This window comes from Octopus bimaculoides, chromosome 9 (assembly GCF_046866305.1).
Source record: "Octopus bimaculoides isolate indiv1 chromosome 9, ASM4686630v1, whole genome shotgun sequence".
NCBI classification, from domain to species: Eukaryota; Metazoa; Mollusca; class Cephalopoda; order Octopoda; family Octopodidae; genus Octopus; species Octopus bimaculoides.
In genome coordinates this window covers 17,724,008-17,746,471 of record NC_142936.1, presented here as the reverse complement: position 1 = coordinate 17,746,471, position 22,464 = coordinate 17,724,008, and the positions used below count along the sequence as shown (strand labels likewise).

The 22,464-nt window shown below is 36.6% G+C and overlaps 1 protein-coding gene across 3 annotated transcripts in view; it reads right to left on the bottom strand.

The window, feature by feature from the left end:
* The window catches only part of LOC106872608 (kinesin-like protein KIF28), an 85,182-nt gene that overhangs the window by 52,719 nt on the left and 9,999 nt on the right, over positions 1-22,464 (bottom strand). For 2 of the 3 annotated variants that reach the window (XM_014919646.3, XM_014919644.3), the window contains exons 3-9: positions 18,689-18,821; positions 16,444-16,526; positions 10,470-10,578; positions 10,244-10,355; positions 6,688-6,795; positions 2,326-2,456; positions 1,381-1,451 (exon numbers count right to left, since the gene is read on the bottom strand). In XM_014919646.3, coding sequence (XP_014775132.1) covers positions 1,381-1,451; positions 2,326-2,456; positions 6,688-6,795; positions 10,244-10,355; positions 10,470-10,578; positions 16,444-16,526; positions 18,689-18,821 — 747 coding nt within the window. Of the gene's footprint in view, positions 1-1,380; positions 1,452-2,325; positions 2,457-6,687; positions 6,796-10,243; positions 10,356-10,469; positions 10,579-13,812; positions 13,961-16,443; positions 16,527-18,688; positions 18,822-22,464 lie in introns of those variants that run through there. The other variant, XM_014919647.3, reaches the window with a different exon arrangement.

The following is a 22,464-nucleotide window of genomic DNA, read 5'->3' as shown; positions in this document are numbered from 1 at the left end:
GGTGGGAGATGATTAATTTTAAAATCATGTGTGGTTGTGTACATGTATAATTGAATGTGTGTGTGTGTGTATGTATCACAGTTGGGTGACGCGACCTTATATTAATTCCTCAGATTTTAGTTAAGGAGAAACCCAATGGGCTGCTTCAATACTTATATTCATGGTGTGGTTGCTAGAGCACATTTGTGCTCATGAGGGCAGTTTAGGTATGTGCCCAGATGGAGAGAATTCTTTATCATGATCCTTTTCTCAGCCAAGTAGAGCTTGTGTCTCCTACTGCTGTTAAAATAAAGTTTACACTTTTCTAGTATCCTCCACTTAATGTCATAATGTGCAACATTTTCTTTCAATATCCATATATGTCTTGCTAGCGATGTGACAGTTTGCCTCTCTTGCACATTATTTTACTGAATTTGATTGTAAAGGTCATGCTTGTGTATTCCTACACATCCATCACTCCACTGGGATCCTTTAATCTCAACCTCATATGCAATGGTTTCTGTATTCCAATGGTTGTTAAGTGGACATGTGGTGTTACCTCTGCATGAACAGCCTTCCTCTGTTTGGCCTCTTTACTAGTATTTTCTTGATGCTAGGAACACAACTAAAAGTATCTTTAAGGGCTGTCTATTACATATTTTCCTATTACATATGAGTCCAGGGAAAGTGTCTATCAGTTAAAGTGGCTCCTGTCTACACAAGTTTTTACATTCAGGGAAATGGAGGTGCACACACACATACTCACATATACATGTACATAACCACATGTGATTTTAAAATTAGCCCTATCCCACCATTTCCTGTCTTCACTCTTTCTCTGCATCTCTACTCCATCCCACCTCCACCCCAGGCACCAACCTCAGAAGATCAGAATGATCGGTGATATGTGGTGTTCAAGAAGACTCACCTATTTGGGAGAAACTGAAGTTTTTGAAGTATAATGTCTATATACACAATTGAATTACTTGTCTAATTTCCTTAACTTGTCTAATTTCCTCTTCATCCCCACTCCCAATTTCTTTATCACTGATCTCTTTATTGCTAACCTAAGTGCCGCTGTTGTTAAATACAGGTAAGATTACATATTTCATCATCTTTTCTGTGATGCCTGTTATCTTTTCTCATTACTTGGAACCGTTTTGAGCTCCATCCTTCATTTTTAACATTGTCCATTCTCTACTCCCATTTCATATTGAATGCCCCACCTTTCTATGCTACCAAATCATCTCTCTCTTTTCTTCTCCACTGAATCACTTCCTGTTGACTTGATACTGTTACTATAGATCTCTCATTGTCTCCATGGTCCCTATCCAATGAATAATGTAAAACCAAGTAAAGAAGAATTTATAATGCTACATGAACAACTTGTATGTTTCATACCATAATAGTTTTGCTATTTCCTCCAAGAGCATTCTTCAGTAATTTAGTAAGTACAGAATCCATGTAAGGAACTAAAATAAAATAAAAATAAATTAATAATTAACCATTAGAAAATCATTCTCCTTTAATGCAAGTAATTTAAAAATCACTTATAATTTGTGAACAACAATGTGTTGGTTAAATATTTTGAAATGTAAGGTAGCAATCTTTTTTTTAAAGCCCAGACTGCCACTCAGCAATTATCTTACATTGTAAAAAATATTCATAGAAGCTGCCTTTTTAAAAACTGTGATTCTAATCTCATCATTTTTCAAGTTAGCAATGTCTTGTGTACTAAAACAGTGAAACTAAATTAGTTATATTTATATGCCTTTTTAGTGCATCCCAAATAATTCAGGAAATCCTTTCAAGAAGGAGCTATTTTATATAATATAATATTATAGACTTTCTTTTATTAAATCCAAGGTAGCTGATTGGCAGAAGTAGAAGAGCATGTATCATCATCATCATCATCGTCGTTTAACGTCCGCTTTCCATGCTAGCATGGGTTGGACGATTTGACTGAGGACTGGTGAAACCAGATGGTTACACCAGGCTCTAATATGATTTGGCAGAGTTTCTACAGCTGGATGCCTTTCCTAACGCCAACCACTCAGAGAGTGTAGTGGGTGCTTTTACGTGTCACCCGCACGAAGGCCAGTCAGGCGGTACTGGCAACGGCCATGCTCAAAATGGTGTATTTTTATGTGCCACCCGCACAAGAGCCAGTCCAGGGGCACTGGCAATGATCTCGCTTGAAGTTCCTTACACATGCCGCGGGCACAAGTGCCAGAAAGGTGACGCTGGGCACAGGTGCCATCACAATTTCGCTTTCGCTTGCCCCAATATGGATAAAGCAAAACATTTAATCTATTACAGATAAATTAATATAATTTAATTGTTTACCTTTAGTGTTACCTCCATTTGCCTTTTTGGCCAAGGCAGATATGCAGTTACCTAAAGTAAAGAGTGACTTGTTAATTGCAGCACCTTCTTTAAGTCTGTCACCTGTTGCACCTGTACTAGAAGCTCGTTCACTAGAAAAGAAACCATATAGCAGAATATATCAGAATTAAATTTTCTTTTTTATTTTAAATAAGAGAAAAGCAAATAAAGACTAGTGAAAGTTAATAGTGTGTTAATACTCTTTTACTTGTTTTAGTTATTTTATTGTGGCCATTCTGGGGCGCCATCTTTTAGTTGAAAAAAGCAATCCTTGGACTTATTCTTTGTAAGCCTAGTACTTATTTTCTCAGTCTTTTTTGCTGAACTGCTAAGTTACAGGGACATAAACACATCAACAACAGTTGTCAAGTGGTGGGGGGGGGGGGACAAACACAGACACACATATACAACAGGCTTCTTTCAGTTTCCATCTACCAAACCCACTCACAAGGCTTTGGTCAGCCCTAGGCTACAGTAGAAGACACTTGCCCAAGGTGCCATGCAGCAAGACTGAACCCAGAATCATGTGGTTGGAAAGCAAGTTTCTTACCTCACAGCCACGCTTGTGCCTATACTATCTTTTTAAGATAATTATTTTAGGATTTGAATTTACAAAACTAGAATCAAATCTTTTATCTAGACTAATTCTTCAAATTTCTTCATAACAATTATCCATTGCTACCTCCACCAATATCAACACCATCATCATCATTCTTTTATTCTTCCAAGCATTGGTTGACAGGGTTGTCCCAACACAGAACCTTGACATTTATTACCTCCCCTTACTTTCCTCTTTCTTAGGCCCTTTCCATTTGAACTACTGGACATTTATTGGATCTTTCTGATTTGGCGGACACCATTTTTTTATTTAGTTTTTATTTAGTGTGTTTTCTACCGAAACACTTTAAAACTTCATATACTTGTATATTTTGTCTTATAGAACAGAGAAAAATTTTTATATTCGAAGTTATTTCATGTTAAAAACTGTCGTATTTCGGTAATTTCAACCAATCACTGACATCTATTCAGCTGAATACAGTTACTGCTGTTCTTTGTCAACAATAATTTGTAGCGGTGTATATATATCATTAGTCCCTGGTAATCCTTTTGAATTAAGCACCAACCCTAACACTAACTCTAAAACCCAAACCCTAACCCTAAAACTCTAAAGCTAAAACCAGTACAAACGCATGAACGATGTCATAAATAACGATACCGCCGATAGTTGTTGTTGACAAACAACGGCAGTAATTTCATTCAACGGAAAAGGTCTCATTACACCGCCAGAACGTCTTGTTGACAAACCACAGCAGTAATTGTTCTCACCTCAATAGACGTCAGTGATTGGTTGAAATTACCGAAATATGACAACTTTTAACATGCAATAACTTGTAATATAGAAACTTTTCTTAACAAGGCTAAGAGAAAAAGATGTTTTATATGACACATTCTACCAGTATCCCAAGTTTAAAAGTGTTTCGTTAGAAAACAAATGGTGTCCGCCAAATCAGAAAGATCCCATTTATTCAACCAACTGTCATCCTATATAGAAATCATATGACTAACAACAGTTATCTTCTCTTTTGCACAGCACACTTGATATTTCTGATCCCTAATTTTGTCTCACCCTACCTATTTCTGCCTTTCATGCACACTGTTATTACACATCCAGAAAAGCAGGCTTATTTTCTTCCTTTCCAGCCATTCAAAACCATATTTCACCACTATTCAATATCGAATTTCACATATAAATGTCATATAATCAGCACTTTAGTCAGAGAGAGAAGTTATTTGTTGCTAGTAGAGGTAATATTTCCCTGATCTATTTTCCTCCTCATCCTTATTTGTTTTATTGTTTTTGCTACAACTCTCTACATTGCTTATTAAGTCATCTAGATCAGGGGTTTTCAAACTTTTTGACTTGCAGACCCCTTTATATTTCAGGCTTTACCTTTGAGATTTAAATGATGGATTGTTTATTTCTAGAATGGCATTGTAGAGTAGGTGTGAGAGGTTAGACCTGTCCAGTTTAAATGCTAAAGGGTTAAACAATTAACGATGCTCAAGCACTGCATGAAAATAAAGCCCTGTTTTGTTTGCATTGTAAATAGGATAATATTCATCAATAATTTTTTGGCCATTTTGTCATAATCTACACCAGGGGTTTTCAAACTTTTTGACTTGCGGACCCCTTTATATTTCAGGCTTTACCTTAGGGACCCCCTTATAAACGCTTATGAAATTTATACATAAATATCTGCTTAAAATAACATATATTTTTTACATTTATTTATTTAACAGTATTTAACAAATAGGTTTATTGTCAATTAAAAGATTTCGATTAAAAAACATATATAAAATCAAATTGCCCATAAAGAGTATTTGCTGTCCATGGACCTCCTGTCTTGTCCTTGCGGACCCCCTGTGGTCCGCGGACCACAGTTTGAAAACCCCTGATCTAGATCACAGAAGCTATCAACTACATCATGTATGCCTTCTGGGAAGTTATCAGATTTTATTTCTTGGGTGGCTCTTACTGTTAGCTATTCCTGTGTACCTATTATGTATGAAGTCCTTTTTTTCTATCAGTGAATTATATATAAAAAATTATAGGAAAAAACATGGATATGAACTTGGTATTCCTTCATTGTATCTGTTACATATTTTTCTGTATTTGGTAATTAATTAATGATGTCACACTATAAATGCAATTCAAACATGTGACAAAAACGAAATATACATCCATATTTTGATTATAGGTGAGGACATGCTCAGTATGGTTACGTATACTTCACTTATAAGAAGTTGCATGTATAAATTGCATTTATAGTGTGGCATCATAAATTAATTACCAAATACAAGGTATACCAAGTTCATGCCCATGTTTTTTCTCTCATTATTGATGCATTTTTTATGTTATATCATAGCCTGCACAGGATCATGCAGCAGGGGTTAGTTTAACTCATAAGAGTTGTAACCTGAATGGTGAATTTGTTGCACACCAAGTAAATCTATTTGTGTGTGTGAGAGAGAGAGAGAGAGAGAGAGAGAGAGAGAGAGAGAGAGAGAGAGAGAGAGAGAGAGAGAAGAGAGAGAGAGAGAGAAAAGAGAGAGAGAGAAAAGAGAGAGAGAGAAAAGAGAGAGAGAGAAAAGAGAGAGAGAGAAAAGAGAGAGAGAGAAAAGAGAGAGAGAGAGAGAAGGGAGAGAGAGAGGGGAAGAGAGAGAGAGAGAGAAAGAGAGAGAGAGAGAGAGAGAGAGAGAGAGAGAAAAGAGATGAGAGAGAGAGAGAGAGAGAGAGAAAGAGAGAGAGAGAGAGAGAGAGAGAGAGAGAGAGAGAGAAAAGAGAGAGAGAGAGAGAGAGAAAAGAGAGAGAGAGAGAGAGAAAAGAGAGAGAGAGAGAGAGAGAAAAGAGAGAGAGAGAGAGAGAGGGGGAAGAGAGAGAGAAAGAGAGAGAGAGAGAGAGAGAGAGAGAAAGAAAAGAGAGAGAGAAAGAGAGAGAGAGTGAAAGTGTGCAAGTATGTTAATATTCCATGATTTGTCACCACTTGAATGAAGCAGTGATGATATTTACATTTGTAGATGATTCAGATTTCCCATTACTTAAAAAACAAGTAAGAGTTGGCACCAGGAAGAGCATCCAGCTATAAAACACTGTCTCAAATAAAGTTCCCATACAACCCAGACTAGCTTGGAGAAATGGACATCTAATGAATAAACGAACAGCTATCATCATCATCATCATCATTGAACGTCTGTTGTCCATGCTGGCATGGGTTGGATGGTTTGACCAGGGCTGGCAAGCAGATGCAAACAGCTAATTTCTATAAAATGACAGTGTATAAAATATCTTGAATAACTAAAAACATTAAAAAGCACCCACTACACTATCGGAGTGGTTGACGTTAGGAAGGGCATCCAGCTGTAGAAACCTTGCCAGATCATATTGGAGCCTGGTACAGACTTCTGGCTTGCCAGTCCTCAGTCAAACCGTCCAACCCATGCTAAGCATGGAAAGCGAATGTTAAATGATGATGATGATCATTATTTCACAGATATTCTTGTCTAGCAAGTGATTTGATTTGAGACTGTGTTGAAACTAAAACAATTATAGAATGAAAGATTAATTAGTCATTTAAAAACACACAAAAACTGCTAACTTTATTTGAACATTTATTATTTGATATCAAAATTTTCGTTGCACTAAATGTGACATGGTCACTGATACAGTTCGACTGAAACTGGTTTGAGATAAGACCATGGGCGTTATATATATTAATGAAAGTATCTCCTTTAATTTTGTGCTAATTAGTCATATAATCTTACCTTCCTGCAAGATCAACTAGATTAATCATAGCTGACTTTTCAGACATAGTTCCAGCTGTATTTTCAAACTTTTGAGTGAATGTTATACCAAACATGGTATGCGCACGACTGAAATATTCAGAAATCAAATCAACACATCTTCAATATTACAATTCAGTTAATAAAAAAAAAAAAAATTTCAAAGATTATCTCAAACTCACTTTTCTAATATAAATGTAATTAATATATTGCTAAGAGCTGTGAAGTAGAAAATAAATAAAATAAAACTGACAAGTATAGTAAAGATGCAAGTCAAGCAAAGATATACTTTGTAGTTTTACATTTTTAATGAGATTAATATTTTTTTCAAATAATATTAATGGTTGCTGATTGGTAGAAATATATAGGCTCTGAGTGTCAGAAATGTTCAGATATGATAATTTAAATTAACTTGTTGCCACTTATCTACAATATACATAGAGTTTAGTGCTAACAATCATTGAAGGTGAATGAAAAAAAATGTGAAGTATGAAAAAAGGTGGAGAAGTTAAGTTAATGAAACTGTTAGATTCAAATTACAAAATGTGCTAAGTATTTAGTCTGATTTAAAACCAAACCAAAATGGAAAATAAAAATACAATTCAGAGTTTTAAAACAAAATGTTTGACATATGTTATATCTTAATAAATTATACAGAAGTGACTACAGGATGCAAGCCACCATTTTGCAGCTATGTAGTTGAAATGTTACATAAGTGCACATCATTTCAAGGAAAAGAATATAAGCAGCATGACCTTTTTCTTATACTTTCTAATAAATGAAATTTTAAGTATTGATCAAATGCTAGATAATAATGACAAACTAATACAAAAACTACCTCAGTAGGGAAATCAGGATTGAGAGGTAAACAAGTTAATTGTAAAACTATTCATGACTACCTAGCTGTACTTCAATGGCCATAGAGTCATCACAGATCAAAACCAGCTCCAGTAAATGAAACAGGAAATAAAATGTTCTAAGACAATTCAGTACATATAAACTATATAAAGCTTAATTTGAACTCTTCTAAATTGCTTGGATTCAACAATTCTGTGTAAATCAACATTCCTAGACTTATTGAAGGTTGTCAGTATATTTTTAAATCAGTTTATCCAAAATATAGTGAATTCGTGTGACTGTATTTATGTTAGGCATTAATGAACACAGGCATACCAAGGTCAAATGCTAGTTTTAATACAAATGGAATCCCCCAAATATACAGAAATATAATAATAAAATGATGAAAAAGAGGAGTCAAACTTGAAGTGTTCATAAACCATACAGCTAAGAACAAATATTCATTGTGCTGATGATTAAATATAGGAAAACTAGAATGTTTTTGTGTAATTACAGAAACATATGTATATATGAATATTTATATCACAAAAAGTAAGGAAAATGACATCTTTAGCTAAGGAACAGAAATATATACAGTTGCTGTGGTGCTTGAGCTCCATGCCAACTCTAATCAAACTAATGATCTGAGGCATTCCAGCCATGACAAGTACATCATTTTAGGGATATGTAGGACTACATTATCTTATGACTACTGTTCTTATATAACATAGTAGTATGTGATTTGAGGAAGATATTGCCTACTATTTTTAAAAGATCAAATAACCATGTAGAGGCTCCCTCATTGGCTTGAGACAGTTATAGTACAAAAATAGATGGTTGGATTCACTGGTTTGGTAGAAAGATTGAAAGGCGGTGAGCTGGCAGAAATGTTAGCACACCAGGCAAAATGGTTAGCGGTATTTCGTCTGCTGCTACGGTCTGTGTTCAAATTCCGCCAAGGTTGACCTAGCCTTTCATCCTTTCGAAGTCGATTAAATAAGTACCAGATACGCACTGGGTCGATGTAATCGACTTAATCCGTTTGTTTGTCCCCTCTATGTTTAGCCCCTTGTGGGCAATAAAGAAATAAGAAAGATTGAGAAGTGAGATATGAAAGAGAGATAGAAAGAAGTGTTTTGTTATGGGCTGAAATATTACTGAAATATTCAGTTATTACTGTGTGGCCTGATCACCTGATCACTATTTCATTATTACTGTGTAGCCTGATCACAATCTGAAACTTCTGCAAGGGTCAATATTTATGGAAGGTAATAAACTCATTGGCAGCATAAGATTCCTAAGGATTACATTTATGGTAAAGTAAACTGATCACATTCTTGCATTAAATCTAGTATTATAATGTAGCCCACAGCATTGAAATAAATGTTGTAATTTATGTATTTACAAAACTCAAGTGAAACCAACAATATGTCTTGCAAACAACTCGCACATGCAAGTGCTACCAGTCAAGAATTCCGCATACCAGAAGCCAGCAAGTGTATGGGGTCATCAGGAGAGAATGCGCGCCGTTTCGGGGCCTACCTCGCGACGGCACCAATGTGCACCGGCCCCTTCACTGATATGAAGCCCCGATTGCTAGATCAACTGATTATTAAAACAATGCTCCTAATCTCATATTTGAGTCAGTGTTATTACACATGAAAAAATATGAAATTACATCCCAAAATATAACAAGTCACCCAACTTATTGACATGAAATTGGTTTTCAACATACTCCAAACTATAGCCCATAAAAGTATGTCTTCTAATTCCTAATCATCTTATTTATTCCTGTGTCCATGATGTGGAGAAACATCTTGTTCCAACAAAATGAGAGACAGAAACTAAGACATTACAGGAGACATGAAGGCCCATAGAAAACTGCGTTATTATACAGACAGACCATAAACTTTACACAGATGTAACTTTTGCAATAGAGACTGCCATACACACACAGAACTTCTCATTCACAGGAAAGACTGCATAAGGAAAGCAAACCTACAGGACGTAACAACCTAAATCGACCGTGACTGACAGAGATCTTATATAATTCCTAATAAATATTTGATAGTTTTATATATATATATATATGAGGCGATGACTACTGACCGAGACCTTTGGAAATGTGCTGTGCGTGAGAAGACCCGGCAAGCCAAGTAAGATCGTTGCCAGTGCCCCTGGACTGGTTCTTGTGCGGGTGGCACATCAGATGCACCATTTTGAGCGTGGCCGTTGCCAGTACCGCCTGACTGGCTCCTGTAGGATTTTCGAGCGAGATCGTTGCCAGTGCCCCTGGACTGGCTTGTGCGGGTGGCACATAAAAGACACCATTTCGAGCGTGGCCGTTTTCGTGCGGGTGACACGTAAAAGCACCCACTACACTCTCTGAGTGGTTGGCGTTAGGAAGGGCATCCAGCTGTAGAAACTCTGCCAAATCAGACTGGAGCCTGGTGTTGCCATCCGGTTTCACCAGTCCTCAGTCAAATCGTCCAACCCATGCTAGCGTGGAAAGCGGACGTTAAACGATGATGATGATGATGATGATATATATATATATATATATATATAATGCAAACTGCAGTAATTTCAAAATATATTTTTTTCTTAAAATGAACATACAAATTTCTTTATGCTGTAAAAGTAACATCACACTAGTATTATTTATATATTTTAAGTAAATATGTTTGCATCCTTTTCTGACCTGCTGGTTGCATTCATATTTGTTGCTGCTACAGTTCTATTAGTGGTGCCAACATTCATAAGTTCTTTGATTTTTTCAAAATTCTTGACAGGAATTTGTTGCAAGTTTTTCACTGTAAAATAACCAAATACATCATTTCATGCATGAAAATCACAAATAAACTATTGAATAAGTGGCTACAGCCATATCTGTGGCAAAAATGATGTGTCATACAAAAGCCACTTACCATAGAAACCATGAGAAGGGTGAAGACATATTTTCAGATTCTCATTTTTTGTTGATGATAAAAGATCACGTATCTTCTCGTTATAAAGCTCTAACATACTGCATATCACCTGAAGAATAAACAGTATTCAGAGAATAACAAGAGAAGACCACTGAATCAAATCTTTCTAATGATTCTTAATTTTTTTGTGCATTTCAACATCTTATTTTATTGACTTTCACTTGTTTGTTCTAACAATACAAAGGGAAACAAACAGCAGACATGATCTGATTTTAAGTATTGGAGTCAGAAACAATGACATCATAGTAGAATTATGATAACCATTAAAACATACAAGTCCAAAGAAGGGAAACTCATCTGGCTGGTATTTAATCATTAATGGACACATTCCAGCCTCAGACCCATCTCTTCTTTCTGTATTTCCTATCACTGCTATAATAGCGTCTACTCTTCAGGGCCAGCTGGTCTCATACCTCCACTGCTCAGGCTACCCCAAGCCATTCATCTCTCCATCTCTCATAACTCATGTTGTGTCCAACACCTCCAAGGGTCACTTAGCTCTATACCCTAGCCTTTCTCCCCAGAACATTGCCCCCACCCCCTGAAACCTCCTCTCTGTTCATATCTTCCCTGCAGGATCCCACAACAGGATGGAACATTAACAACATCAACTTCACCAGTCAAAAGAGCCAGCAAATTGTAATGGGCACTGCTACTTCCTCTAGTCTCAGCAAGTTGTGTGTGTGTGTGTTGAACTGTTCAACCCATGCTAGCATAGGATATGAACATGAAATGGTGGTGGTGATGATGAGGATGTGTGTGTGTGTGTGTGTGTGTGTGTGGAGAGAGAGACACAGAGGTGGAGAGAAAGAAAGAGAGGATTAATTGGCAGAATAGTTAGAAGCAGTCAAAATGTTTTGCCATATTTAGTTGTGACTTTTACGTTCTAAGTTCCAATCTCAGCGCAGTCAATTTTGCTGCCTATCCATCAGAGATTGATAAAATTAAGTACCAGTTAAGTGTTGGAGTTGATCTAATTGACTAGACATTTATTTAAAAGTCAATATTATTAATATGTATGTATGTATGTATATGTCATTATTCAGTTTATTTCAAGATTTCTTGCCAATAGAGAAAGAACTGGTTTCTGTCCTAGATCCAAGGCTCCTTCATTGGAATTTCAACATCAACAACAGGATATTTTTGTGTGTATGTATGTATGTATGTGCAGATTTGTATGTTTTGAGCATGTATTCCCATGCATATAGTCGCATATCTAGACATGCTCATATATATTTAAATGATAAAATTCTGGAAAGTTTTACAGATTTTCACAGTTCCAGTGATGGATTGGCTCTGTAGTCTTCAAATTAGCTTTCTCCTTTCTGGTCCTGAGAAGCCCAATTTCTCAAGATTGGCATTTAGGCAGTGTGTTACATATCCCAGGGCTCCAATAATTACTGGTATAAACCTGAACTTGTAATCTGGATAGAGTAACTGCAGATTTCTCAATAGTTCAGCATAGGTGTTCTCTTTCTCACTGATCTTCAGTTTTATGTTAACATCTGCTGGGCAGCTAATTTCCACAACTGTGCACAGTTTCTCATTTCTATCCCAAATTATTATATCAGGTCTGTTGTGCTTACATTTTATTGAGGTCTTCACCAGTACATTCTACCAGTATTCCTTTTTATTATGAGTGGCTATGGCTTCTACCATATTGTGGGTTTTTATTTCTTTGTCCCCAGGATTATCTTTTCGACGGATTTCATTATAGAACGTCCTAGCTACATCATGTCTCATCAGTAGATAATACCGTGATGACATTTTTGGAAAACTGCTTATGATGTGGATGATATCTTCAGTGTGAACTCCACAAAGTCTGCATCGGTTGTCACATTTTACTGCTTTTCCTGCATCTTTATCCCTTTTGTGCATCAGGTACTTGGTTGATATTTCCTGTTCGTGGTTTTGAAACACATACCCTTCAAAGTGGGAGGTAGTAATATGGCTATTGGTCCATGATAAACTGCTTTGATGATCGATGTTACTATCATAACGAAGCTTTCTAGTGACATATCCATGCATAGTCTTCTGCTCATATAGGCTCATCCTTTCATCTGATGAAACGTTGCAGTAGCGTTGTGCGACTTCTTTGGGTATGTATTCTAGGTTATCAGACAAAGAGTGTTGCTCAAGTAGCTGCCTTCCAAGTCTTATGATGTTATCAGCCTCTCATGTATGCAAACTATGTATGTACGTACGTACGTACGTACGTACGTACGTGTGTATGTATGTATGCGTGTATGTGTGTATCAAAGTTACTTTATCATACATCAACGACGTGGTTGTTAAGCTTCTAGTCATCTTGCACTGTGCATGCAACCCAACGATAAAAGGCATCCTAGTATTATCGATCATAATACTACCTATTCTCGATGTATTCTTCATTTTTAAGACGATGAGCAGTGGTTCACAAGCAATGCATTTACAAGGACTATCCCGTTGTGCAGCAGATTAAAAAGAAAAGTATAATTTAATCCAAGCTAATGCTTGAGCATAAAAAAAAAACGTATTATTCACAAATGATACATAAAACAAGGTAGGTGATAGATTTTTATCTGTTTTTCAAAATTGCTAACTTCAAAATTGTGTAACAACTCATGCAAAGTACTCGAGTAACACTTTTTATTTGATGTCCGTCACATTATGAAGAAAATAATAAGAAACATTGCAGTACGATTTGAGGAAGATTTGGTTGCTATTTCAAGTAGGTAAACAATCACTAGGAGTTGGGTAGTCAACGATCTGATCGAATAGTGAGACGAGTGACCTAAGAGATAGCAACCAAATCTTCCTCGAATTACATCGTAAAAGGAAAGGACATATTAGGTAGTGTATCCTAGATAAACTAAATCTCAATAAAGGACAGCATGGCAATGGTTGGGCCATCTTTGATCAGCGGTTGGTGGATAATGTTATCTCTAACATGATGTAACTTATTCATTTGACAAACTTTTTAAAGAAAAAACACACAGGACATTATATGTAAGTAGGTAATTGATAAAACGATTTTAGTACAAAAGCAAAAATAGGTATTTCACTTCATAAAAGATGTTCCGTAATGAAAATATCTAAAAATCGCTCGGTTATCCTTAAATTTGTTTCCTGTAAATTTTTTTCGTGAGGTTTCGGTTTTTGTTCAGTATGATTAATGCTAAGAATTGTTAGAAAACAAACATCATCAAACACTATAATGTGTCCGTGTCGGACATACAAAGAGTAAACAGTACAATAGAATATTAAAATCTTGAGTTTGTAGACGAGAAATAAATGTTTGTACCGATGTTTGTGTCATTCTTAAGTAAAGAATGTGTAAGATGTGGCAGACATATTCGAAGACACAGAATATTGACGACACAACATCTGGTTTCCAACAAAACGGATCGTCGCTTCCCGGACATTTACGGACAGATGGCGGTTTCCAGACTTTTTCTATATTTCTTCAATAAATGAAAAAATTATTAATTTCGCGTTTAAACTGATAATATCCATTAATTTGAATCTTTTCCATCTGAATTACATATTTTGAATTTATTGAAAAAATTCCACACAAATCTAGTTTGTTTGGCATTTCTGAAAAACAACCATTTTTTTCGTTGAGAAATTGATAATTCTTTCTGCTATAGGTACCAGGTCTGAAATTTTGGGGAAGATCTACTTAATTACAATGTTCTACCGGTACTTATTTTATCGACTTCGAAAGGATGAAAGACAAAGTCAACCTCGGCAGAATTTGAACTCAGAACGTGAAGTCAGAAAAAAATGTCGTTAAGCATTTTGTCCGACATGCTAACGATTCTGAAAAATTAATTAAGGTTTCAAATTTTGGCACAGGTTGAGCAGTTTTTGGGGGAAGGGGTAAGTTAATTACATCAACCTCAATATTTGACTGGTACTTATTTTATCGGCCTCGAAAGGATGAAAGGCAAAGTCGACCGCTGTGGAATTTGAACTCAGTATATAAAGACGGGTCTGCCAACTTGCTACCTTTTCGGAGAAATTAATCCGTTTTTCACCTATAAGCACAAGGCTTGAAATTTTGGGGTAGGGAGCTAGTCGATTACATCGAACCCCAGTGCTCAAATGGCACTTATTTTATCGACCTCGAAAGGATGAAAGACAAAGTGACCTCGGTATAATTTGAACTCAGGATGTAAAGACGTGAAGAAAGCTGCTAAGTATTTCGTCTGGTGTTCTAACGATTCTACCAGCTCGCCGTCTAATAGAAAAACTAATCTTTTCTTTTATAGGCATAAGGCCTGAAATTTGGTGGGAAGGGACTTGTCAATTACACTAACTCCAGTATTTGATTGGAACTTATTTCATCGCCCCCCCCCCCCAAAAAAAAGATGAAAGGCAGCGTCTTTTGAACTCAGAGAGTAAAGACGTAAGAAATACTGCAGACTCACAAGGCATTAGTCAGCCCAGTGCTATAGTAGCAGACATTTGTCCAAGGTGTAATACAGTACCACATGGCAGCAAAATGGGCTTCTTAAACCACATAGCCATGCCTGTTACTATATATCCAGATATTTTCAATAAAATCTAAAGTAGTTCAACGTGGAAAAATCTATTTATTTATTGTCATTTATTAGCTTTTTTTAAAGTAAAATATTTTGAGAAAATGCTTTTAAATGAATTATTTGAAATAATTTCATTTATGTTGAAGAATCCTTTGAATCTGTTTCCATTTCCCACCATCTTCAGTCTATGGACAAAGAGTCAGTTAATCATCATCATCATCATGTGATATCCATGTTCCAAGCTGGCATGGGTCGGATGGTTTGACAGAATCTCATGAGTCCAAGGTCTACATCATACACTAATGTCCACTATGGCATGGTTCCTGCAACTGGGTGCCATTCCTAATACCAACCACTTTACAGTGTGTACTGTGTGTGTGTGTGTGTGTGTGTGTGTTTTTTATTTTTGTTTTTTTGTACCACCAGCAGTATTGACGTTACCAAGCAGTTTGCAAGACTACGAACTCTAAGTGAGGGGTTGATTTTATGCTTGGGGATGAAGGGTTAAAGTATGAGAGAAGTGGATGGGCAGACCAGGTTCTTTTTGTGGAACTGAATGGTTATTCTCATTTAGTAGGGGCTGCAAAGAGATAGATATGGTATTTTCATTAAGTTGTGTCACGCTTTCACTCAAAGTGTGGTCGTGCATGGTGGTGAAATGTAGGTCTTAAATATGGAAGAATGAAAAACATAAAGCAACCACATTCCTGGGGATGTGAAAGTGATCAGTAGAAGACAGATGAACTTAGAGAAACTGGATAAAGAGAAATCAGATGTTGTGAGCAAGAGAAAAACAGCACTGGTGTGGGCACTTGAATGTCTAGTGCCAAGCAATTGAAATAGATGGAACCTACTGAAGAGGGAAACCTAGTAAGATATGAGACAAAGTTGTGAAGCCTAATCTCAAGAAGCAGAACCTCACAAAACAGATGACAAAAAAATTGTGGTGACAAGTACTAGGGGATACATGCCCACCCATGCAAGTACAACAAAACAATAGTTAAAATGATTGAGATTACTCTTTTTCTTTGTCATTATGCCTGTCTAATGAAGGATGGTATCAGATCTGTCTATATTCATTAACCCCACATCGTCCTTGCATATCGTTAGCCATTTCTTAGCCTCATGTCAGTTTTCATTGACATCCACTACATTCTCTAACTGTCAAATGGTAGAATGAGATTTGAGGGAGATTTGGCAGCTATTTCTTGCAGATCAAATGGTCACATAAGAGGCTCCTTTGTTGGTACTCCTGCTCTGATCTAGCTGTAGATCAAAATATAGTATAACCAGTTATCTGATATTTTCACTTGTAACAAATTAAAACAAAAAACATATTGGTGACTACAGCAGTATATAAATTGTATACAAAATAATGTGATTTTTACCTGGTAATCAGTTGCATTATTTGGATCTTGTTTCTTCTCTTCAATCTCTTCAAACAATTTCTCACAGAACTGTGGCACAATACCTAGAAATGAAATTACCATCAAACCAATAGTAGTATAGTTACTGACACAAATTGTAAATATTAATTATTACTTATTCATTTTCATTCTTAAAACTACCAGATCCTTGATGTTTAGATTGCCGAGACAAATAACAAACACAATGCATCATGAACTGTAAATGTAAGAGTAATAACTGTTTCTAATGTAGGCTGTTGTTGTTGGCACTTTGTCGCTTACGACGTCGAGGGTTCCAGTTGATCTGATGAACGGAACAGCCTGCTCGGGAAATTAATGTGCAAGTGGCTGAGCACTCCAGAGACACGTGTACCCTTAACGTAGTTCTCGGGGATATTCAGCATGACACAGTGTGACAAGGCTGACCCTTTGAATTACAGGCACAACAGAAACAGGCAGTAAGAGTGAGAGAAAGTTGTGGTGGAAGAGTACAGCAGGGTCCGCCACCATCCCCTGCCAGAGCCTCGTGGAGCTTTAGGTGTTTTCGCTCAATAAACACTCGCAACGACCGGTCTGGGAATCGAAACCGCGATCCTATGACTGCGAGTCCGCTGCCCTAACCACTGGGCCATTGCACCTCCACTGGGCCATTGTAGGCACAAGACCAGTAATTTGCTGAGAGGGGTTAGTTGATTATATCAATCCCTATACTTGACTGTTATTTTATAGGTACCTCCCGAGAGATGAAAGGCAAAGCTATCCTTGGTGAGATTTGAACTCAGAACATAAAGAACCAGAAGAAATGCCACAAAGTATTTTGTCCAATGCTCTAAAAATTCTGCCAATCTACCATCCTGGAAGTAATAAATAATAACCATTTCTAATATAGGCACAAAGCTAGCAATTTGGGGTTAAGGGGCTAGTTGATTATATTGACTGGTACTTTATTTTGTTGACCCTAGAGGAATGAAAACTAAAGCTGGCCTTGATGGAATTTGAAATCAGAACAAAAAGAACTGGAACTAAGTACCATCAGGCATTTTTCTAATGCTCTAGCAATTCTATCATTCAACTGCCTTCATAGGAGTAATTATAAAAATAGGCTCAAATCATGTTGAAAATATTGTATTCTTCTATAAAAGTTGTCTTGGAATTTTTAACACCCATTCTTGCTTTCTGACTTTTATAGACCTTATGTGTCTGAAGACCAGTAATAAAACAACATCCAGTTTAGTAAGTCATACTAGTAAGATATTACTTAATTATGCCACACTTTTCATGTAGTGAATCTAAAATATGTCATTTATCAAAGTTAGCTGTGATCCACTAGGCCTTTGATCAAAATCATTCCCAGTTTGATCATCCTCTCTTGTTTTTTAGACATACTACTGCAAGGATTACACTCTGTAGCCTTAAATTGAGTTGTCAGGTTCAGATGATCCTAACCACAAGGTTCAGACCAATATTATTATTAATACAGCATTTCTTCTAATTTTATATTCTTTGAAAATTAGAAGCTAATGGTGGATCAATTGTAATAACTCAGAAACACTTTTCCACTGGTTGAACTAGTGTTTTACCATAGGCGCCGGAGTGGCTGTGTGGTAAGTAGTTTGCTTACCAACCACATAGTTCCAGGTTCAGTCCCACTGCGTGGCACCTTGGGCAGGTGTCTTCTACTATAGCCTCAGGCCGACCAAAGCCTTGTGAGTGGATTTGGTAGATGGAAACTGAAAGAAGCCCATCGTATATATGTATATATATATATATTCGAAATGCCGGTGTTAAAACGGGGGTAGCTGATGAAGAAGAATGTTCTCTATGTGGCTTGTGTATTTTCTCGTCTACGTTTTGTTTGCAATGTCCTGTACTCAGATATGCACCTATACATACAGGTGGATGTCGGTATGCACATACCTGTACGTATATATGCATATACTCATTTACTATTTGTTTTTATATATGTATATATATATATATATATATGTATGTGTGTTTGTGTGTCTGTGTTTGTTCCCGCACCATCGCTTGACAACTGATGCTGGTGTGTTTACGTACCCGTAACTTAGCAGTTCAGCAAAAAGAGACCGATAGAATAAGTACTAGGTTTAAAAAGAATAAGTCCTGGGGTCAATTTGCTCGACTAAAGGCGGTGCTCCAGCATGGCCGCAGTCAAATGACTGAAACAAGTAAAAGAGTATATGACAGTGTGTGTTATAGTACTTACCTTTATTATTTCCATACCCAACAATAGACCAACTTTTGCCGGACCCAGTTTGTCCATAAGCAAACATTGTTGAGTTATATCCTTCCCAAGCATTATGAAGGATTCCAAGACCAAGATCATCAAAAATTTTTTTCTGAAACCAGAAAATAATACATGAAATATCTTGTTGTAAAAGCTAATAATAGAGCACTCACTTTCTAATAGAAATAATTATATAAAATTAGAATTTTCATCAGAAAAGCCTCATAATTTCATTTACAGATACATATGGAGAGAGAGAGACAACATACAGAACATTGCACCATATAGCACTGTACATAGTACTCATATATTACTATAGTACTCTAAACAGAACAGCAATATTAGGCAATATAAAGGGCAGCGAGCTGGCTGAATTGTTAGCACTCTGGTATTTCGCCCGCTGTTACGTTCTGAGTTCAAATTCCACCAAGGTTGACTTTGCCTTTCATTCTTTCAGGGTCGAATAAATAAGTACCAGTTATGCACTGAAGGTCAATGTAATCGACTTAATCCCTTTGTCTGTCCTTGTTTGTCCCCTCTATGTTTAGCCCCCTGTGGACAATAAACAAATATAAGGCAGTATGTATATTACATAGAAAAGTCTTAATCTTAATATATAAAATTCACTCTGTGTGTGTGCGTGCGTGTGTGTGTGGGGGGGGGGTGTATGTCTCCTCTATGCATGGCCAAATTGCTGGATCAATCTGTACTAAATTTGGCACGAAGGTTTTTCATTACTTGGGAAAGGTTCTTGTTCAGTATAAAACTCATAAGTAAAGTAAAACAGTGCATGCAACCTGAGTGATACAGAACTGTGCTTTACTGAGCAATGAAAATACACAATAAAAATAATGTTATTTAAATTATTATGATACCGTTTCCTCTCTTCAATGAATCCAACAATTATAAGATACAGGCTGAAGTAACAGATGGATGTGAAGAAGATGGAAAAACAAGACAATTAAAAAAACATATATATATATTGATCAAAGTATTGACTTGCCACTAAGTAAAACATGTTCTGAAAAGGGAGAAAACATAAGCCATATTGTCAGTGAGAACAGTAAGCTTGCACGGCATGAATATTGGAGAAGATATGACAATGTGGCCAGATATGTACACTGGCAGCTGTGTGATTAAGCAAACTTTGAAAGAACTGTGCAATGGTATGAGCATAAGCCAGAGGAGGTAGTGAAAAATAAACAATATAAAATCCTCTGGTATAGTAATATATAGTGTGATCAGATGTTATGTTCATCAATAAAGATGAAAAGGAGGTTAAGATCATAGAAGGGTTTGAAAAGTACATCGAGCATATTGGAGTTATGATCAGGCTTGAAGCAGTCCAGAAAACAGCTTTGTTAGGTAAAGCTCATATCTTAAGGAAAGTTTTATCTTTTTGAGAAAACAGGAGAAAGCCTTACTTGAAAGCATCAGTATATTACCTGCTTTCAGTTAAAGAAAAACCAGAAATTAAGATTTACCTACAACTACTAGTAATAATAATAATAATAATAATAATAATAATAATAATAATAATAATAATAATAATAATAATAATAATAGATATGAGATCACCATGTCATGCACATATGGTTGTGATGCACGTGCCTAGTGTACCTTTATCAGACGGGTAGTCATGATGGGTATACTGAGCTTCGTATATTTTTACGCCAGTGTCACTTAGATGGCATGCACTGCTCTCTCACTCAATAATAATAATCCTTTCTATTATAGGTGTTGTAACATAGTTACTCATCACCAATTATTGTAGTATTGCCACTATTTATGACAACACTTGTTTACACTATAACCATGTAGTAACAATAAAATATATAACGAAGCAGGGTAACAACAATGTAACAATCCAATTAACTATACATGAACCAACAATTGATATTCCAACAAACCACCAAAACAACACCTTACGACTTCCTGTGATTAACGCCTACTCTCCCTCTTACTCAGACCGCTACTATTTATAGTCATTTGGTCAAGTCTATTCTTGCAGGGGGGGGGGGGGGTGTCATGACTCTTCCCACAACAATAGGCACAAGGCCTGAAATTTTGGGGGAGGGTAAAGTCAATCACATTGACCCCAGTACTTGTCTGGTACTTAATTTATCGAGTACCAGTCAAATACTGAGGTCATAATAATAATAATAATAATAATAATAATAATAATAATAATAATAATAATAATAAATGCCCGGATGCAGTACCAGGCAGTGGCTCTCATGGCTTCTGATCTTAATTGATTGGAAGTGTTATCATGTACATTGTTTTGTCTTGGTATAAAAGATGGCCTACAGCAAATATTCTGCTTAATATCACAGATTTGCTTGTCAGTTGTTTGACCTTAACCAGTTGAGCATGTCCCTTGGTGGCTGACGATATGTGCATCTCTGATCATGAGCAGAAGTAGTGGGGGAGCATCATAGCTATGTGTTGAGAGGAATTCTTTGGGGTTTGAATAATTCACCTCTGGAAACATAGGTGTTTTGCTCAACATCCTTAAAGAAACCTTATTCAGAGACCTTTTGAATGGGATGGGCTACTCGACCTGAAGAAAATTCTAACTGGGCCCCACCTGCAAGGTCATGTGTTATTTATCTTGATATGAGATCACCGTGTTGCGCACATATAGTTGTGATGCATGTGCCTGGTGTATCCTTATCAAACGGGTAGTCATGATGGATATAATAGGCTTTGTATATTGTACCCCAGTGTCACTTTGATGGCATGCACTGCTCTCTCACTTAATAATAATAATAAATTCTGCTCCGCATGGAATTACATAGTCAGTTCCACTGTGAAACTAACAACTTAAAAGACCAAGAAGCATCATAGAGGTGGTTCAGCAAGGGTGACCTTAAAAAAAAACTGAAAGCCTAATCATTGCTGATCAGGACAAGGCATTAAATAGCATCTCAGTGAAAATGAATATCTGCACCACATGTGCAACAAACCTCTGCAGAATGTGTGGGAAGAAGGTTTAAAGTGTGATTCACACTTTTAGCGCATGTGAAAGTCTTGTGCAGAATGAGTACAAGTACAAACATGACAAGGTAGCCTAATACTTTCACTGGCTACTATGTCAGAAGCATGGATATGTGGTAATAGATGCTTGGTACCAAGATACATCAGAAAAGCAATGGATGGAAACAGGAAGGCAAAGATCCCCTGGGACTTTGCCTTTCAGACAGACAAGGTGTTAGAGCTTATACCTTTAGGAGGGACAAACAAGAGTGCCTAATAATCGACATGGCAGTGCCAAGAGATCAACATATCATCATGAAAGAAAGAGGAAAAGTTTACAAATATGGAGATCTGAGAATTGAGGTCGCCAAGATGTGGCAGCTGCAGAAGTCAAACATAAAGGTTGTTCCCGTTGTCATTGGAGCTTTGGATCAATACCACCAAGCCTGAAGAAGTATCTGGACACTTTAGAAATACCCTATGATCTAGGTGTATCACAAAAATCAGCTTTACTTGGAACTGCATGCATACTGTGTAAAGTTCTGTCTATCTGAGGTCCTTGTGACTTGACAGATCATACAAACCCCTGGTACACACAATATCTTCAATCTACAACATCACAATGTTGAATACTGTGTGACACCTTCAATAATAATAATAATAATAATACTGCACAAGACCTGAAATTTTGGGAGGGGTTTAGTTGATTACATCAACTTCAATGCACAACTGGTACTTATTTTATTGACCCTGAAAGAATGAAAGGCAAAGTTGAC